At 36.3% G+C, this 19,808-nt stretch overlaps 1 protein-coding gene across 27 annotated transcripts; it reads right to left on the bottom strand.

The window, feature by feature from the left end:
• Positions 1-638: 638 nt before the first annotated feature.
• MBIP (MAP3K12 binding inhibitory protein 1) lies at positions 639-19,571 on the bottom strand. 27 transcript variants are annotated; one of them, XM_086363536.1, is made up of 10 exons: positions 19,410-19,571; positions 15,692-15,811; positions 13,724-13,948; positions 13,538-13,634; positions 11,094-11,159; positions 10,715-10,867; positions 8,112-8,209; positions 2,951-2,989; positions 2,778-2,860; positions 639-1,162 (listed from the first exon to the last, which is right to left on the bottom strand). In XM_086363536.1, exons 1-9 carry the CDS (start codon positions 19,536-19,538, stop codon positions 2,813-2,815), a joined length of 975 nt encoding a protein of 324 aa, XP_086219662.1. In that variant the 5' UTR covers positions 19,539-19,571; the 3' UTR covers positions 639-1,162; positions 2,778-2,812. The 27 variants fall into 27 exon arrangements, with proteins under 27 accessions (XP_086219662.1, XP_086219663.1, XP_086219660.1 ...); XM_086363537.1 differs by having other exon boundaries at positions 639-1,159; XM_086363534.1 differs by lacking the exon at positions 2,778-2,860.
• Between the last annotated feature and the right edge of the window lie 237 nt (positions 19,572-19,808).

Below are 19,808 nucleotides of genomic sequence, written 5' to 3'. Positions count from 1 at the left end.
AGGTAATTAACGCCCAGTGAGAGATTAAGTAACTTGCTTAAGGTCACATAGTCAATAAGAATAAAAGATATGTGTGTGTGCTGTGCTCAGTCATGTCTGACTCTCTGAGACCCCATGAACTGTAGCCTGCCAGGCTCTTCTGTCCATGGAATTTTCTAGGCAAGAATAGTGGAGTGGGTTGCCATTTCCTTCTCCAGGGGATCTTCCCAACCCAGGGATGGAACCCACCTCTCTTGAGCTTCCTGCACTGACAGGCGGAATCCTCACCACTGCATTACCTGGAAGGAGAAGGCAATGGCACCCCACTCCAGTACTCCTGCCTGGAAAATCCCATGGACGGAAGAGCCTGGTGGGCTGCAGTCCATGGGGTCGCTAAGAGTCAGACACGACTGAAGCGACTTCACTTTCACTTTTCACTTTCATGCATTGGAGAAGGAAATGGCAACCCACTCCAGTGTTCTTGCCTGGAGAATCCCAGGGACGGGGGAGCCTGGTGGGCTGCTGTCTATGGGGTCGAACAGAGTCGGACATGATTGAAGCGACTTAGCAGCAGCAGCACCACCTGGGAAGCCCCTAAAAGGTTTGATCTATTTATTTAGATTAAATTGACACTTGGAAAAGAATATATGCACTTAAAATTCATTTCAAACTTTTATTGAATGCCTATTATGTACAAATTACTGTTTTAAACTAAAACTGGTTAACATCAATGTTAAAAATATAAAGTCTTCTTAAACATCACTATTCAAAATAAACCTTTCTGTGATAAACACACATACACACAAAGATGTACTTTCTAATTAAGGTTTTCAATTTTCAAAATACCTCCTTTAAAACAGAAGGGAATAAATTCCAACAATGCTACTTTCAACACATTAACTATCTTAAAGTATACTGGAATATTTAAAGACTGCTTGCTGCAAAGTGGACTCACATGAAAATGAACCTTGATTTCAGAGGTAAGTCTACTATTAATAAAAACGCTGCAATTAATTAAATGGATATGTAAGTTACACATATCTAAAAAAAATAAAATGAGAATGAGAGGAGCTTTTCATGGAAGGTGACGTGTTGCCATGGATTCTGTTTCTCTTGATTTTCTGAGCAGAGCTTGTTTGAGAGCACTAATTTTCTCATCAAGTTCAGCCAGTGAATAGTTCTGCTGTAAACAATAACATAAATTGCTGAGTAAGACTTTTAATGCAGGTAAAGTGCTAAATGTACTATAAATACATAAAATATCCAAAAGCATGGTAAATAACTTTTCTCATGAGAATAATTTTTAAATTGAACCATATATGTTGACTAAGCTATAAATTTAAAGACATAAGACAACAAGGCTTAAGTATTTCTTTCTTTTGATTTTCTAATGACTAAGCTATCTTGGACCTTTTATACTTTGAAAGGGTCATAAAAACATTTTTTCAACTGCCTATTCTCATAGTCAATAGTTAAAAAAAAAAAAAAGTTTAATTGCTTAAAGTAACTGGGAATTCTCTTTTAATAGCCAAGGTAGTTGATTGCAGTTAATCTGAAAAAAAAAAGGGGACATTCAAATTTCAAAGTTTTACAATTAAAAATAGAAGGAGATCAAGATTGCAAAGGATGTGGAGCTCACCTCTGCAAACAATCAAAATATACATGTGGAAAAACTATCACAGAAAATTAACTGGAAATGGCAGAATTATACAACCAAAGCTGCAAGGAAGATCTCTACGAAACCAGGTAATACAGAAAAACCAAACATCAGGTCAGGACTTGTGCCCCTGGGATGGATATGTAAGGAAGAGAAGGTTTCCAAAGGAGGAACGCTGGCATTGGGGAGGGAGCAAGCAGGCTAAGCCATAATCTGGGAATTCCAGTCCTGGGGTCCTGCACAGGGGCGACAAGTCCCCACGCCTGCTGGGAAATCCACTGCGACAGACGGAAGGGCTGGTGAAGCCCAGACTCTGTGGGGAGGAGCGCTTGTGCTGGCTTCCCAATAATCAGGGTGCAGAGAGCCTTACACTGGCAGATGCTGCCTTGCTAGATCTCTCATTCTAAAGGGGTGAACACCGCCAGCCTTGTTCACTGCATACCACAGCCTGCGCGATCTGGGCCAAACACACACTGGGGAAAGACTCTGTTCAGCTACGCAGAAACAGAAAAGGGTGCCAAGAGTATGATCGGGGTGGGAAGGAGGTGGCCACTGTCAGAGCACTCAGGAACACGGTGGTTTGTCTCCCAGTATGAGTGCCCCAGCATGTCCACTCCACACTGCAGCTTAGAGGAGCTTTGGGCACTAACAGAAGAGCCACAGAGGAAGCCCAAATCCTGGACAGCAGAGCAGCCACCTCAGTTCCTACAATCACCATGCTCTGGCCTCCTCCATACCTTTGCACTAGACCTGGGACAAATACAAAAATAAGCCACAATAAAGGCTTCTGTGTATGAAATAAGCTACACTGATATACTACACAGCACATGGAATAGAATCAATATTTTATAATAATTAAGTGGAGTATAACCTGTAAAAAATAATTTATTAAATGTTGAAATGATAATATTGGATGAACATGAATTTTTAAAGATTCAATTAATACAGTAGTACTGTGAACAGGGGTGGACTAAAGTCAACTTTGCTAGACACCTTTTTTGACTTAGATGCTAATTAGCCGTATCTGCAGAAGGAAAGCAGATGAGATTTAAACTGAACATTTATTATTTTTCAGCGTTTTGTAATCGATACTTTCTTCTACAGTTAACATCTGGATAAATTTTAATAATAGTTATCTGACCCTTCTGAGTCACTCCATGTCCTTAAAATGACACATTAATTTATGTTGCCCTTTTCTTCCAGTCCTAAATCCCAGGATATGACCTAAAAGCAACCACAGTAGAAACTTTTATTAATAAGAAAGGTATAAAACCAAACTATTTCAGAAACCAAAATAAAAATATAGTAACTTACTTGAGGTGGTTGAACTTTTCTTCTTTTTCCAGAAAAGTTCTAGATTAAAAGTAAAAAAAAAAAAAAGTAATCAATACTTAGAAAATCTAAATAATTTTTCTTTATAGAAGAGTGAACAAAATAAAGAGAACCCTGGCAGAAATAAAGCCCACAAACTCACTGAGCACTATCTGTAACTGACACCTGCTTTTTTCTACTTTGGAAGTTACCCTCCAAAGATGGTATTAAAAGTATAAGTGGTAATGTCAGAACATGCTTGTCCCTGGCTATACACAACTATACTTTAGCCGTTAATTTCCACCTTGTATTGAGGCCTAGTGATTGCGGTAAGAGGAGCTCTGTGGATCTTCTACTTAGTTTCCTTTCTTAGAACATTCCTATCCCAGGATATTGAACAGGTAAGGCAGCAATAGTCAGAGAGAAACAGAATGTGGAATACCAGGCAGCAGGGTGAAAATAGTCAAACACACCCTTGACTATAATGGGCACTGTCTGTGTGACTCAGGGGACTAACGATTCCACCCCACTGGTCATCAGTGACCACAACAGGCAAGGGCCTCATTCTGGCCAGCAATTAAGGAGAGGTCAGCTGAGAATTAGGGAAGAGCTTCTGCAGAAAACTTCCTCACTTCTAAGAGAAAGCCATCTAGGAGGCAGTTCTTCTGGATGCTGTTGTCATCTGGACAGGACACCAGAAAACACGGTAGCTATCTTACCATCTGCCTGGGGAAAAAGTCAGCACCAAGCAGAGCTGAGACGGGAAAGAGCTCAGTTCTTTGACAGTCATGATTTAGCCCAATAAATCAATTTACCGTGAAGACTGCATTACTGTTGAACTTCCTGTGTTAAAAGATTATTTTCATACTGTTTAAGTCAGTTTGAGTATAAATTTCTATTACTTGAAGCTAATAACATTTTCACCAACATACTGCTGTGTGGTTTTTTAAACCCTGATCTAATAAATGATTGCTTGACTTTGTTCTTAGTTTCACAGACCTACGAGGCCTTGAATGGCAAATTATATTAGTACATTAGTACATCTGACAAAGAAATGTCAACACAGGCAGTAAAATTTTCTCGTGAACATCTGCAACCACGAAGATTTAAAGCTGTTTTCAAAGAATACTGAGGTATGCCTCTTGTCAGTAGTTTCTAGTAAGTGGGAAATCAGTAAGTGTTAGAATAAATATGGAAGTGCCTACATAAACATGCATCTTCCTGTGCCAAACTGAGCAGGATACTGTGGTGGGGCTTATGGGCAGGTAAGGGCTCAATTTTTAATTTGGTCCCCACCCAGTCTCAAACCTTCCCAAGAGGTGGCTTTTGACACAGCAATGAAAACACACTTCCCCTTGTTTTCCTAACAGCTTAACCTGTAAAATATGGCAAGTTTCCACGTCATTGAGCAATCAGATTAATGTATCATGAAACCAAAGTGAGAAGTATCAGAATCAGGCCATCAGTGGTTCAATGACTTAAAAGAAACCCACGCTCTGAGGAAACTTAGTGGTAAGCAGACCTCTTTCATGACCAACCCCTTTCTTTACTTCTAATCTGTTGTAAAGGGTAACCAATTGTCAAGGGTGACAGGGGAGTGCCTTAAATGTTTCGTCCCTTCTAGTCCCACTGCCCTGTTTCAGACCTTCATTTCTCCCTGCTGTGGGCAATGATATGTTTCTGAACTTTGACTCCAAACTCTAACTCATGCTTTCACAATGCCACCAGACAGAAACCCATTCAAGGTTTCTCTTTCTCAAAAACTTAATTAACTCAGTGCTCCCTTCTCCCCACGCTTCCCTTTAGAACCAGGACTTAACCATTATGGACTAGAGTTATGATTCCATCTAATCAGTGCTTTCAAACAAAGTCAACATCCCTTTAAAAATCCAATAGCTAACTATCAGCCAAGTCCTATCCATTCATTTGCACATTTATGTAATGCCTACTACATTCTGCGTTCAAAGATGAACAAGACAGTTCCTGCCCTTCAGAGGCTAAAAATTTAGTGTGAAAAACAGACACATAAACATGTAAGTGATAAATGCTATCAAATGAACAAAGTGCTATGGAAATATACTCGTGAAGAATGTTATACTTACCGTTTTCCAGGGTCATAATTTAAAAATCAGTAAGGAATTATCTGGACATACTCATAAAGATTGTACCTCTTAAATGGTCTGTTAAGCAATGCACTCAAAAATTTTAAAACCTTACTACCTTCAAATTTTTCCACGTTGAAAGTGAAGGGTAAAGATCTTTAGAACTACCACATTAAAAGTTTAAACATATACTAATCTTTGTTGTAATTCCTGCTTTATATACATTAACTTTTTTTGAGTTTATGTGTGTTTCATAAATGAAAAAAACTTTACATAAACTACTTTTTTTTTAGGAACCAAACATAATTTGTATCGTTTTTCTGTTTATGTTTCCCTTTTCATATGCTGTGCTGCACGGTTACCCATGATAATCTCATCCAACTGTGTTTAGAATTTACCTACATGTGAATCTGGATTAGATACATTTCATTTAAAAACTTTTCATAAATTTGATTTCTAACAAAAGTTCAATCCTTAGGAAATTTAATGGGTTCAATATTACTTCCTACCTTTGGAAGCTAGAAGACTGTGCTACATATCTAGTCTATTCTTCAAGAGTCTACAGAAAAGACATGTAAAATTATGCAACTGCCATTATGAGTACTCTCAGCAAGAGGAAAGTAAGAGTGGTGAATAATGTGCGAGGTCATTTGCAGGATGTGTATCAATCTCTCACACACAACGACAGCTCTAGAGCTGGTTCCATTCTGAGAAAGGAATGCAGCTCCTATAGCTGGGACATTCCTCTGTTATGGAAGAGTGGGTATGAAATCTTTGCCTTTGAGTCTGTACCATACATATTCAGAGGCCTTAAGGACAAAACCAGTTTGTTTAAACACTTCAGTGTTTTGTGCTTGTAGCTCACTATTAACTTGGATACGTCATTTCAAATACTAATCCAGAAATGATCCCTCTAATCAAATACATGTTTAATATATTTGGAAAAAAAATTTTTAAAGCACTAGTTTTATTACAAGTATGACAACCCAACACATACAGGCCAATCCTGTTGACATTTATAATACTTCCTGCGTCTGAAGTTAGTTTCAGACTTCAGGCCTCTGACAGTCTCAATGTTCTTACCCATTCTACCTATCACGTCTATATTGTCTCTCCCAATTATATCAAGTGTTAAGTCCTACCTACATCTTAAAAGTTTACCTGATACTTCTAACTGCATATCCTGCTGACTCTAAGTCCACATTTCCTCCCAAAATATCTCCTCCTCCAGATTTTATTTCTACCAATGATAGTATTATTTTTCTAACCAAAGACTAGACTCATTCTGGCTATACAATCAATTATCAATCTTTGCCAACTTTTCTTTCCTCCTGTCAGTGGCACTAATCTTTTCTATTCTTGCTCTCATGTCCTTGTTTCAGGATCGCACTTCACATTTAAGCTGGTATAATACTGTCTTCTTCTTTAGTCTCTCCCTTTTCATATATCTTATAGAGTAGTATCAGATGAATCTTCTACCATTTGCACAAGTCTTTTCCCTGCTCAAAAATTCTCACAGCATTTAAACCTTAAATTTCTTTTAAGGTCTTCTACAATCTATTTCTACCTCTTTAACCAAACGTTCTACCCCGTGTATAAAGAATCCCCCAAAATAAGATTATGATTTGAAGGGGTTGTCCTTTTGTCAATTAAATTTAGTAACAGAGCTATGTTAAGCTTTTAAAATCCAAATCAAAGAGAAAAAAGATTGAAGGGCCAAGATCCACTGAAGGTATGTAATTCTATAATACTCTCTTATAAGATGAGTTATATTGTTAACAAGAATTATATTAACAAGATATGAAACTGAACTAGAAAAAATAACCTGCCTAAGGATTTCTTAGTGAAGGCAGCTTGAATGGGGAAAACTTATGGTGTGTTACTGTAGGAAAAGGCATACAATCTCTATGAAGTTTCCTAGGAAGAGGCAAAGGAAAATCCTCAAGATGGAAAGGCCTTTGCATTTATGTAGAACCACCAACAAATCTCAAATTAGAGAAGGCCAGAGGAGTTGTACGACTTACCCGTGTTTATACAGCTACCTCTAAATGGTTTCTGAAATTAAATAAATGCTCATGTTTACTGAGGTTTTACCTTGCGCTACACAGCATGCTAGGTGCCTGACTGGCATTATCTCATTTAATCCCTGCTTCAGCCCTCAGTACTTTAATCAGCCTCATTTTATATTGGAGGTAAGTAAATCACTAAAACTCTCTAAATTATTGAGCTTTAAGATTCACTGCTCACTTTGGTTATTTGACTTACCTTCTTCATCTGGAAATATTCCTTTTTTGTACCTTACCCTAATACCAACTTGAAACTTTGGAAAGATCGCTGTTATTCCTAAAATAATCCTGTTTTCACCAGTGACTTATAATGATCCATGCTAATTGAGTTATTTTACATAAGATTTCAGAAATAAGAGTTTTAGTAAATTTAAAACTTTAGTTCACTTTTACATTAGTTCTTTCGAATATGGCATTGCTTTAAAACACACACACACACACACACACCCCCACCCAAAGCCCCAGAAAAGGCAGGTGTTATGTATAATCACCCCAGAAGACTGAGGAAAATAACACAATGAGCCCAGGATCAGTTGTCTGAAACATGCTAATATGACAAAGATACTTATCAGCACAGATTGTTTTTTAGTGTTCTTGGAAAAGGAGAAAAATGAAGACTAGTCTTTCAGAAAGTCTGCAGAGAGAGGGATTAAAGAGGCAGAGGGATAATGGAGAATAAGGCCCCAGAGGAAGCCTCTGTTTTACAAGACAGCAAGTTCAGAGCAATAGGGCTATTCAGGCTTATTATGCCACAAAAAAAGGCTTAAATTTGAGAATCTGGGTAATGTGCCATGACGTAACTCTTCAAAAAAATTATGTCCATAATACAACATTAAAAATCTCAATCTTTAAAGAACTAGGTAACTCTTTACTCAGAACTATGTTCATTCATCACTGAACTATTAAAAGTTTTTTTGCACACAGCAGATCTGAGTGAATTGTTATATGATAATCCTAAAATAACACTTATTTTTTCTTAAAGATACTTATACTTACTACAGATTGAAAATATTCAGGAGAGATGCCTTCTAATTCAAGGATTTTGTCCTCAAGTTTTTTAATTCTCTGATAAATGTCTCTTGGCACTGGACCGCCTAAATGCATGAAAACAAACTGAGACATTACTGGATAATTCTATGGTTTTATCCTTAAAATACCATGCAAAGACACTTATGCAAAAGAATGGGAACTATTTAAACTTAAGAAAATAAATTAACAGGAGTAAAACAGAATGAAATCTTTAGCAAACATTTTCATATTACACACTATGGGATATATTATTGTACCACACTTCTCCCCAAAGCCCCATTTATGCTTCCTATGTGGCTAGGCATGTTGTTTTATGTTAAGTTCATCTGATAAAGATATTTAATAGTTCCCATACAGAACAACTTGTATCTCTGACAGACTCTGATACTTACTTAGGAGGAGAAAAATGCACAGTGACAACTGACAATTCAGTGGTCGCGATATGTCATATTTTCTTCAATTTAAACTTCTCCTTACATGCCGTATTTTCTCCTTTAACTCAGAAGGACTTTTTATAAAAACGAGCTTTACCATAATTCTTAACTAACTTTCTAGGGAGGGGACTGGTAAAATTAAGGTTACTGAGATTTCAAGGTTATGATTATATCCCAAGTTCTTCCATTCCTCAGCACCCCCAGTGCAAACATTCTGGTCAAAAGCACCACCTCTCCCTGGATTATCATAACCTCCAAATTGGTCTAGTTGATTCTGCCTTGCATGCCTCAAGTCTGTTTACAACACAGCTGCCAATGATCCTTTAAAAATGTAATTCAGATAGTGTTAGTTCTCTGCTCAAAACCTTTCAACACCTTCACACCTCACTCACATTTAAAAAAAAAACCTTTACAGTAGTCTACAAGGTCCTATACAATCTGGACACTGTCCCCACATACCATTCCAGCTATCTGACCTTTTTCTGTTATTCAACTAGGCCAAGTACTCTTACAGCTTTAGCACTCGTGGTTCTCTCTACCTCTGTATTCACAAGGCTAACTCCTGCCAACTTCAGGTCTTGGCTCAAAAGTTACCGTATCAGTAAGGCCTTCTCTGACCGCTCTTTAAAAAATACCAGAGCTGCCACCTCCCCCTACCCAACACTCCCTCCCTTATTTTTCTCTAAACCCACTGACATTCTATATATTTTGCTCATATATTGCCTGTTTCTTCACTCTAATAATATAGGCTCTAAGAAGGCAAATTTTTTTGTTTTGTTCATTGGGTATGGCTGTGCAGCCTGTGCACTGCACAAACCTAGGAAGCATCAGTTCACAGACTGCACAGGTACTCAATATGTACTGAATGAATAAATACCTTAGATAGTCATTATGCAATTAAGAATATTCACATCCAAAGTATCAACTTGTTAAATACAAAAACTCTAGAAATATGTTTTTTTCGGAAAACTAGTTTTTAGGAGCTTGGTTTTTCCTGCTCTTGAATAAAGGAAAATGAATAACTTACTCATCTGACTTTGCTCCTGCTGCTCCCTTTCGCTAGAATGTCCTCTGCTGCACCTCTGTACCTTTCAAGAACCAGTTCAAGCTTCACTGGGTCAACAAAGCACTGCCTGAATCTCTTCACAAAGAGGCTCCTTGAGCCCCACCATAATCTTCCTTTAACATCCCCCGTCACTATAAATCTTTCTTCCATAGATTATGAAGTCCTCGAAGCCAGGAACTGTGATTACATCATCTCAGTTATCCCTCCTGTCTAAAACAGTGCTTTGCATATAGTAGGCATTCAACAGGTACTTCTCAAAATTAGCTACTGGATACTATTAGATTTAATAAACCAGTCAATCCTATTATACAGTTGTAGTTTTAATTAGTTCTGGGAGAATTAATTTTAATGCTTATCTCTTATTATCCTCAATGGTTTACTCATTCTCTTATTATCTTCTACCTCCATCCACAAACACACCAGCTAGACTGGATTTAGAAATTCCCCGAACGGTATTTTGTGCCTCTGTGCATAATGATATTTATAAGATAGAACTGACAGGATCTGATGACTAAATGGGGAAGGATACTGAGGCTTTATAGCCAGTTAAGTTCTAGGTTTGATTTCCTGTTTCCACTTACTACATTGGGCTTGCTGCTTGAGTTCCCAGAACTTCAGTTTCTTTTTCTGAAAGGGTAATAGCACCAACACCTCACAAGGTAGCTAAATATTAAGTGAATTGATATACGTATAATACTTTCAGAGTGACTGGCACTTAATAAATGTTAGTCACTTCCCCAATGGCATGTCTTTATTTATATGCTGGTCTTCACTGGAAAATCTTAAAGGACTAGGGTCACACCTTTTAATACTTTGTACCTAGCACAGTGATAAGAATGAGAGAGATGGTCATGAAATTGATGGAAGTGTAAGGGGAGGAAGAGGAACACAACCACATGAACTGTAAACTCCTTAGGAGCAGGGACTATGCTTTCTTCACTTTTCTACCCATCAGAACAATGTTTTGTACATGACAAACCCTCAATGAAAATTTGGTGAATAAATGAATTGGAATTTCTTTAACCACTTCCAAAGGTCCACTACAGGGCACTGCCAGGCACTCTGCTTACCTGTTTGCAATCGCAAGTGAGCCTCGATATTCTGCAGTCGTTCTTCTACAGCCTGATTACCACAATCTCGGAGCATGCTGTTAGGGTTATGGCCCGACCCCGGAATTCCTTCAGATCTAGTCTGTGGTCCATATGTATTCACAACTCTAGAAACTAAGTTCAAAAACTTTGAGTCTACTAAATTTACATTTCAAAACTCATAAATTCTCTCTCCCAAATAGTACTGTACGTTCTTTTCATACCACAAGTAGGAAGAAAGGCAAGATTTTTTTTAATAAATAAAATAAAATTTTATAGGAAAGTAATTTCTATTCCATTTTGCTTATAATTAAGAATAAGCGTCTGTCAATGATGAAAATATTATGTGGTGGATACTTACCTTTTACATGACTTTTAAACCCAGGGTAAGGAGTAAAAATCGCATCAGTTCTTGCACAACTATTTTCTAAGAAGAATTTAGATGAGTATAAGTTTAAGTATATTCTTAACTACAAATGTACATTTTGATAAGCCTTCAATAATGCATATATTACTCATATGCATAATCAGAGAACATCTAATCTTATCTAATGTCTGATTTATATACAGAAAAGTCCTCAACATTCAGTGGCATAATTTAATTTTTAACAAATACCAACATTCCTAAAGACCATCTGTGTCTTTGGAGAAAATAATTTATATATTATAGAAAGTTAAAAATGTGTAATCTAAAGAGATATTCAATTTCAACATAGAAATAGGCAAAGCTCAGTATTTTTACTGAAATATAAAAAATACAGCATATAAAAAATACAGCATTTGTGACATTGCTTGCTCATCTAATTAGGGAACATCAAATATAAAAGATTATGCATTTAATACATTTGTATTTCAGAATACCACACAAAAAGACCTTGAAATCTACAACACATACTTTTACACTTGCCTAGATTTTCGATGCTCATTTTTTTAAAATCCCTAAACACAAAAGCTATCTATATCTTTCCTGACTATCCCTTTCAGAAAACACAATTTTAAGAAGGATACCATGTGAAAATTTGTTGCAAATTTTTTCTAAATGGAAAAGTATAATTTCTTTCAAGTTAGATATCAACAAATAAATTAGGGGGAAAGTTGGAATGATATTAATATATAAACATAAAATAATCTTTAAAATGATGTTAAGTAAAACCATGTACTGCAGTAAAAATCCTAAAAAATTCTCCTTGATTATTTTATAATAAAAATGGATGGTAAAAGATACTGAAAGAAAGTTCTTTTCCCTAGGGAATCTGACTTTTAAAAAAAACCTAATGTATGTATGTTGGTCAACTGAGAGGTCCTGAAAGGAACACATTACAATACATCTGAATTTTTTCAGTCTAAATTTCCTTGAGATAGTTCTGCTGACACAAACCGTGGGAATAAAATTCCAAATTTGCTTATCTTTTATATATAGATACCAGACAGAGTCATTTTCTTTTTCTTTTTGAAACCTCAAAATATGTTTAAAGGGCCATCACCTCTCCATTCTCTTTCTACCATTTCATGGGGCTAAGGGTTAAAAAAAGAAGCTATCATCCATTCCAGAGCTATATTCCAAATACATAGATTAACTGACCCATTAGAGAGAAATTCAGCATGGTGTGAAGACATTGAATGTATGAGTGCTAGTCACTCTCCACAGCAATTCTTCCCAGCACTGTTTGGAAGCCAGCAAGGGATTGAATGGGCCAAGGAATCCTGCTGAGCATTTCAATTCTTGTCAATTTCTATCCCCTGGTGGTTTATAATAATAGAGTTAGCAGGGAGAGCAGAGGAATAACATTAGTGACACATGTGCTTGCTCCCTCAACAAACCCTTGCTCATGGGTTGCCTGCAGTTTGATTGTCGTACCTGAGATTTTGCCACTGCCGCACCTGTTCTGAAAAGCTAACAGTAAAATATACCAAATCTAGAGATACGCGTGTATAATGTGAATAACAGGAAAGGCTGAATTTAGGACCCACCTTGAGCCTATTATTACTTCATTATGAAGAGAATCAGTGCACCAATGTGGTATGAGTCAATTCTAGGTTCATCTGACAATTCAGTATTCGTAATAATTAGTCAAGAGATATTAGAGGCAACAAGAAAATGCCTCATCCCAATTAGGAACGCTTCTCCACAATTTTTTCTAAGAACTACTTGTTCTGATTATTACTATGATGCCTGAATATGATCTATGCCAGTGCTTTGCAATTTTGTATTCTGCAGCATACCTGCAGATCTGTAAATACACTATGGCATCATGTGAAGAGGAAAGGAGATTCTGATGAAAAACAGCAAATGTATGCACAGTATGAAAGAAACGAAAGAAGCATAATATACCACAGTCTTGATGACAAATTGGTTTTATCATGACATAAAACCTTCCAAACAGCTAAGGAGCAGTGAGAAAACTGCTCCCTCTTGAGGAGTATGAACTTTACTAAGTTTAACTTCATGTCTTAATATCATAATTTCAAAAGTACCTTTAGACTTAAAATTTATGTTGCTCAGCTCCTTCTTACTAGTGTGACTAAGCAACCCTGTCATCCATACGTTATCTTCATTTCCTAAAGGAACTTTAAAACAATCTCTTCACCTGTGGTAAACATTTGCCTTTTCACGTTAGCATCTGATTTCTGTATAACCAAAATGAAAACCATTTTGCAATACATTCTATTATTAAACAGAAGAAAATTTTGCTTAGTTTCCAAATAAACCTGTGAAATAATTAAACTGTGTTCTTAATGTTATCCATTAAAAAAGAAAAAGATCATTAAAATCCTAAATAAAACTAACTTCTTCTAGGTAGTTACCTTGATTACAGTCAATAACATTGCAAAATTCCCTGACGTTGTTTTCATTGATTTCAGCTTGCTTTCTTTCAATAAATGCAGATATTCGTCTGTCAATCTGCGAACAATAAGTATATGCATCTTAATTCAAACATAGTAAAATTTAAAAAAAATACTCCCTTGGCCCCCCAAAACCCAACTTCTTACTTCTGCTTTTCCGGCCTTTATCTGAACTACTTCTGGATCAAAATGGACCTGTGTCTTTTTCACATCTCCTAAATCACTGTCTTTGTGCTTTTCTTCCTCTTCCAGGTCTCCAATGGGAAAGCTGGCATTTACTTCATTCTTGTTCCCTGTTTCTGTTTTTCCTATTTCTTCAGCAACAGTTGTATTCTCCTCTTTAATCAGAGGCTGAAGTTTTGCTAAAAAAGGCTGAGAAAAACACAATTCCATCTGCTGAGGTTCAAACTGATCAAAATTAATCACATTTACCATATTTATATAAATTTCAGCTAAGTAAAAGCAATATTCAGTATCAATTAACTAAATATAAAAGGTTGGCATCATACATAGATCTGACGACATGTAAGTGTTTTCGCTGTTCTCTATTATTGTGACCAATATCACTTGCTATAAATCTACTTAAAGAAAAAAGGAAAGAAGAGAAAGAAAACCTGAGGAAATTTAAAATTTTCTTTGAGGGAATCATTCTGTCACTCATCTTTTATTTTGTGCCAAATCAAAGCTTCAGCCTCTGGCACCAATGCCACTTAATTAACATGTCATTCAAATGCCTCCTCAGAACACTAAGGCTTAGTATTTTTCCTCCTTAACACAAGAGCCAGTGCTCGCACTCAGCAAAGCCCTGCATTAGCACTGTATCACTGGAGATTCTCCACTTGAAACTGCAGTTGGCCAAAGTGAATGAGAGAGCATAGACATGAAATATATAGGTGTTATGCTGAGTGAACACTCAGGCTTTTCCTGACATGACATCTTCTTGGGTCATGAATTTACATTTTTAAAAAGAAAATGAACAAGGGAAAAAAAAAAAAAAACTACCAAGAGCCATAGCTGAAAGAGGTAGATGCCTACAATACTAGTGGGGAATACAACTCTATCATATAAATTATACTACCACCCCCTCCAACACACACACACAAAACTAGGCCTCCACTGAGTCCTACAGCTCACTGCTTCCACCCTCAAAACTATGGTTAACTATTACTTTTAACATGAAACAGTTAAAATTTCCCATAAAGTCATTGAATAGAGGGCTGAAAATTGTCTACTCCACTAATCAAAACATACCAACACTTGTCAAAGTTTCAATTATTTTTTCATACCACAATTTTGCTTCCTTTGTCTGCTATACCAAAAGTTCTTCTGAATCCTTATATCTTAATGGCACTAAACTGACCAATCCAAACCTTTATGACACTTCATATTTTATACTTTGATTAGAGATAAACTGTAAACTTCTATCAATTATAAATGCAAATATGTTCACGTGGAAACCAGTAAGGTCATAATACTGTTTGGTTATTGAACTGAAATATTAAAAAAAAATATAGCAATACTATTATAGAGTAACAATTCAGTGTTGGCTTTTAATATAAAGAATGAATTATTTCAAACTCTTAAGATGATAAAATAGTGACCGGCTACTTACTAATATGAGACATTAATGTCACAGAAATTACTTTCTTTTTAAAAACTATGCTGAAACTGTTTAATTGCAATAGACACTCCAGGATGTGTCATGCTGGGATAATGCCACTTCTTGAACCACTGAAAGCACTCCATGAGCCTCCAAACTCACCCAAGGCATGGAATCATTATCATAGCATGACACACACCTGCCGTGTCTTATTGCTTAATTATAACCCACCATAGATGCAACTGTATTGAATTTTCAGTGCAAGTCTGGAATCGAATAGAATTGCATTCATTCAGTTGTCACACCTACATCAGCCCATTTGGCTATATTCCTGTAACTGTCCTGATCACTATGTAAATTAAAAGATTTGGATCCAATCTGGCTGAAGTAACCTTTTATTGATAACAGTATTAATAAGGTGTTAAGACAGAACCTACAAATACTTCAGTGTACAATTTAGCTATAATTAATTTCTAGTCTCAATATGGAGTTAACATTTTTAACAAGAAATTTACCTGTAAATATAAAACGTGTTGCTCAAGTGCACTAAAAAGAAAAGAGGGCTGGAGTGCCGAGAGGCTCTGGAGCTTGTTCCAATCGATTGTAATTTTCACCACATCGTCTCTGAGGTTAAGCTTTAAAGGGGCAAACCAGCAATATCACAAAAATTACATGATTAAGCTGTACATATGGGATTGTCACAAAAATAAGATTTCTATAGAGTAACATGCCATTTAGTTCAAAGTTCTCAAGTTTTTAATGATACATAAAAGTGCTCTACCTAGTTACCACTCCAAAAAGGCAAGAAAGGTCCAATTCTTAGAAAAAAGCAGATGACATCTCTTAATTCTTTTCTCGGGTCTGTGTAATGGGACCATCTCACAGGCAAAACTATCCAGGAAAGATGAAAAGGTGAGGCTTTTTTTTTTTTTTTTTTGATAATTCAGCATCTAAAAACTTTTGGATAGGGGCCAACTAATGCTTGCCCTATTCAAAATCCTACTGCTTCTAGCTAAGAGCATTAAATACAGGGGGGAGGTACATTTATGAAAGTTCTATTTCAAAATTTCTGCATTTCTTTTTGTTAAATATGTACATAAATACATAACAAATATATCATTCCTCTGATGTCTTCCGAATCACATTTTCATTGTTTTCAATTTTAACGAATTATTTTTAATTTAAAAATCAACTCATACATTCATATTCATATATATTAGAAAGTCTGCGGATACATGGCAGCATATATTTACTTCAAATAAAAATTAAACTATTATTTAGCTGTGGAAATCTGAAATTTAAAAACAAATGCTTTTCCACAATAGTGAAATAAACAGCCAGAGACTGGATGGAAAGGTCAGACTCACTGCTAAACAGTATTTTCTAGTAAAGTATTAAGAGTTTATCATATGAAAATGTCTCATAAATTGGCTATGTATGACCTATTACGATAAAATTATATATAGAAAACTACCACAAACCTGAATATAAAATTAATATCAAGATGAGTGAACATTTTAGAGGGAAAGCCTCCATCTTTAGTATTTCAAGTGAATAAAAGTGAATCACTGTAAACATTTTTAGGGACACGTGTGTTATGGCATATATCCTGCATCGCAGGATCAAGTTAACTCTTATTTTTTCAGAAATCATTTATTTAAAATTACTCATGTTTTCTACAAAATAAGGACAAGTGTTCTATTAGTTAGGATCTTATGAACTGTGATTATAATAAAACAAAAAAAAATCAATGTACCAAAGAGATCCAAAGTTCCCCAAAAGGCACTATACGAATGAATGCTGTATGACCACCCTTTGACAGAAATATTTAAAGTCCATATTAGACAAGTGTAAAGAAGTTTTGTGTAGGATGCACTGGCAAAAATTAGTTTGTTATTTTAACTAAGGTTTTATATTAAGATAACCATATTAATCTTAATTTCTATTTTTAATGCTTATAAAGGTTTCCTTAGACAACAGTTTATGCATGGAAGTAACCTATCACTGTACTTTTACAGTTCTGAAGGAATCTATAGTTGATTATAACAAATTTACAAATACAGTTTGGGGATAACGCAGGCAAATCCTCAACCAAAGCAAAGCATCAAATTTTCTAGAGAAAATAACTTACAGAAATTAAATTGAATGTCTGGATTATAGTCTCATTTCAATTTATCAGAATTACGTAAGTTTTCAAGTGCAAGATACTCAGTCTTCGAAGAAACCACGTTAACAATGTCACAAATTAACTTTAAAACTATCCCCAATACATCCAACTATTATTCAACAAATTCCCTATTAGTAATATATGAATTCTGTGACTTGTAACCATTCAATCAAAAAGGTATTAGTCTGTCATTAATATGGACTATTTAAAATACACATTTCAGTAAAAACTTTATTACACTAATATAAAAATCCAAGTTAACAATAAATATTTCTTCAGCTTGGTAAAACGCAGCAACCAGAGGCAAAATCAGTATTCAATAAATTCAAAATCTGGGCTAGAAAAATTTTAACATCTGATTTTATGTTTCCTATTGAGGAGAGCTAATAACACAATGATACTATATAGAAGGAACTAGGCATTTTACAACATACAATTTTTTAAATTCCTTAATCTTGTTTCAAAAGGAAATAGTTATTTCCACCAGGAACAATTTTATAAGTATAGTACTCTGGCTTTCATTATCTTTAACAGTACATCTCAAAATATAAAGAGTATCACCAAACTGGCTAGCATTTAATTGATGAGAGTCTTATTTAGTCTTATTATGGTCCCTTTACTCTGTCATGAAAACTAACCAAATATTTACTCTAAATATTTTTGACATGTGACATAAGTAAATTTTAACATCACTATTTTTACCTACAGAATGTTTAAAATTTTTAAATGAGTTTTAAAAATTCAGTATGCAAACTATTTCAAAAGATAGGTTTAAATTAATGTTTTTAAAAAGTATCTCATCAGTGGTGGGGGGGTACTTTTGTAAACTATAGGTGAGTATAAACTTTTTTCATCTTGATATTAGGATTAAAAAAAAGTTCCAATGTCCACGCCATAGAAAGTTCTCAAACTTTTAAACCATTTACAGGTCTTGAGTCTTCAGACTGAAATAATTAACCTAAGTCTTAAAAAATAAATAAATAAAAGTTCTAAGTCCTTGACAAACTAATGAGTTTAAAAGTTATAACTTTTAGCTGACTCTATTAATAATCATCCCATTACTCCAAAATGAATGTTTAACTAAGACCAATGCTCTTTGTAAGTCAGGACAAACATTGAAATTTTTTAAAATACTGACATAACCTTTTAAAAGACTGATTCACCATCTACCCAAGGCTTTTAAAAATAATTTTCACAAATCAAACACTCTATTTTCAAAAAGGAAGTTACCGTTATCTTCAACACAAATGCCTAAGTCCAAGATTTTTTTTTTAAAGATTTCTTTTTGAAAGCAGATAAACGTATTTTCAAGCTGTTTCTCATTTAAAATTTGCTTTGCATTTACATCAGTGAACAGTGCCTTCAGTGTAAGGAGTACCTTTATTTAAGTTCCATTTTATTATGACATTTCTACAAAAGCTATCTACCAGCCAGTTAAACTAATAAATAGTTGAATTACAAGTTAAACAACTTGTGATGCAAGCTGTATAGACCAAGGGTAACTCAGCCAACTTTATGCTAGAAACAGTATAGATTAATTTTTTTTTCTCTTCCTCCTCGTTTTAAAGGGGAAGAGATGCAAGCTACGGCCAGAAGGAAAAAAATAAAAAGCAAGTGAATCGTAAGAGCAAATCACCCTAAAGAGGCGGAGAGAGCGCTTTTCCAGAAATCTCAGGCCCCACGAACCTATCAATTTCTACAATGAATGAACTGGAAGAAAAACGATCCTGAGGCTCCAGGCGCCTCCCAAACCATCAGAGAAGCTCTTCCGTATCCATTCTCTCCAAGCCTGTTTCTTACTGAGCCGCGTTTATCACTCACACTAGCCTCATTCACTCTTGGTGAGAAGAGCTGCAAATCTAGCCTGTCACCGGTCATGATCTAACCTGCGCGGCCATCCTCACTCAGCCCACAGGCTACCGGGCCCACGCTCCTCCCCCGGCCTCTGCTACTCCAGCCGGGTCCCACACCCTGCAGGCCTCCGGTGCCCCCTGCCTCCGCGCACGGGAAAATGGGGGGAGGGGCAGGCCGCTTCCCAAACCCCTACTCCACAGAACCTCACTCACTTGTCCAGCCAGGTTATGCAAGGAGCGAAAGACTTCGCAGACTATCTCTCGGGAGAGGCTGGGGCTGCAGCTCCGCTCCAGGCCCCTGTCACCGATGGTCGGGCGACTAAGCTCAGCGGCAGCAGCCATGACACTTTCTGAGGCTGCCCCCGCCAGCACCAAAGTGCGCTCACAACCCACCCCTCCCTCATCGCCTCGGTCGCTCCGCGATGATGTCAAAGCACTGCGTCTCTTTTAGACCAAGGCTTTGAGGACCACTGTGTGACTGACAAGCACCTGCGCCAATCAGGTTCCGCTGAGGACCGCGAACGGATGATTGCCGACCTACGTGAGGCTGGCCACATTTCCACTGGAGATTGGAATCGGTATCCAAAGAGGGTTAGCTTCGTGAAGTGTACC

The sequence above is a fragment of the Bos grunniens genome, chromosome 21, assembly GCF_055505025.1.
Source record: "Bos grunniens cultivar Pamir isolate PY7600 chromosome 21, Bosgru_T2T1.0, whole genome shotgun sequence".
NCBI lineage: Eukaryota > Metazoa > Chordata > Mammalia > Artiodactyla > Bovidae > Bos > Bos grunniens.
Note: the sequence above shows the minus strand (reverse complement) of the source record. Positions and strands in the feature narration are given on the sequence as shown.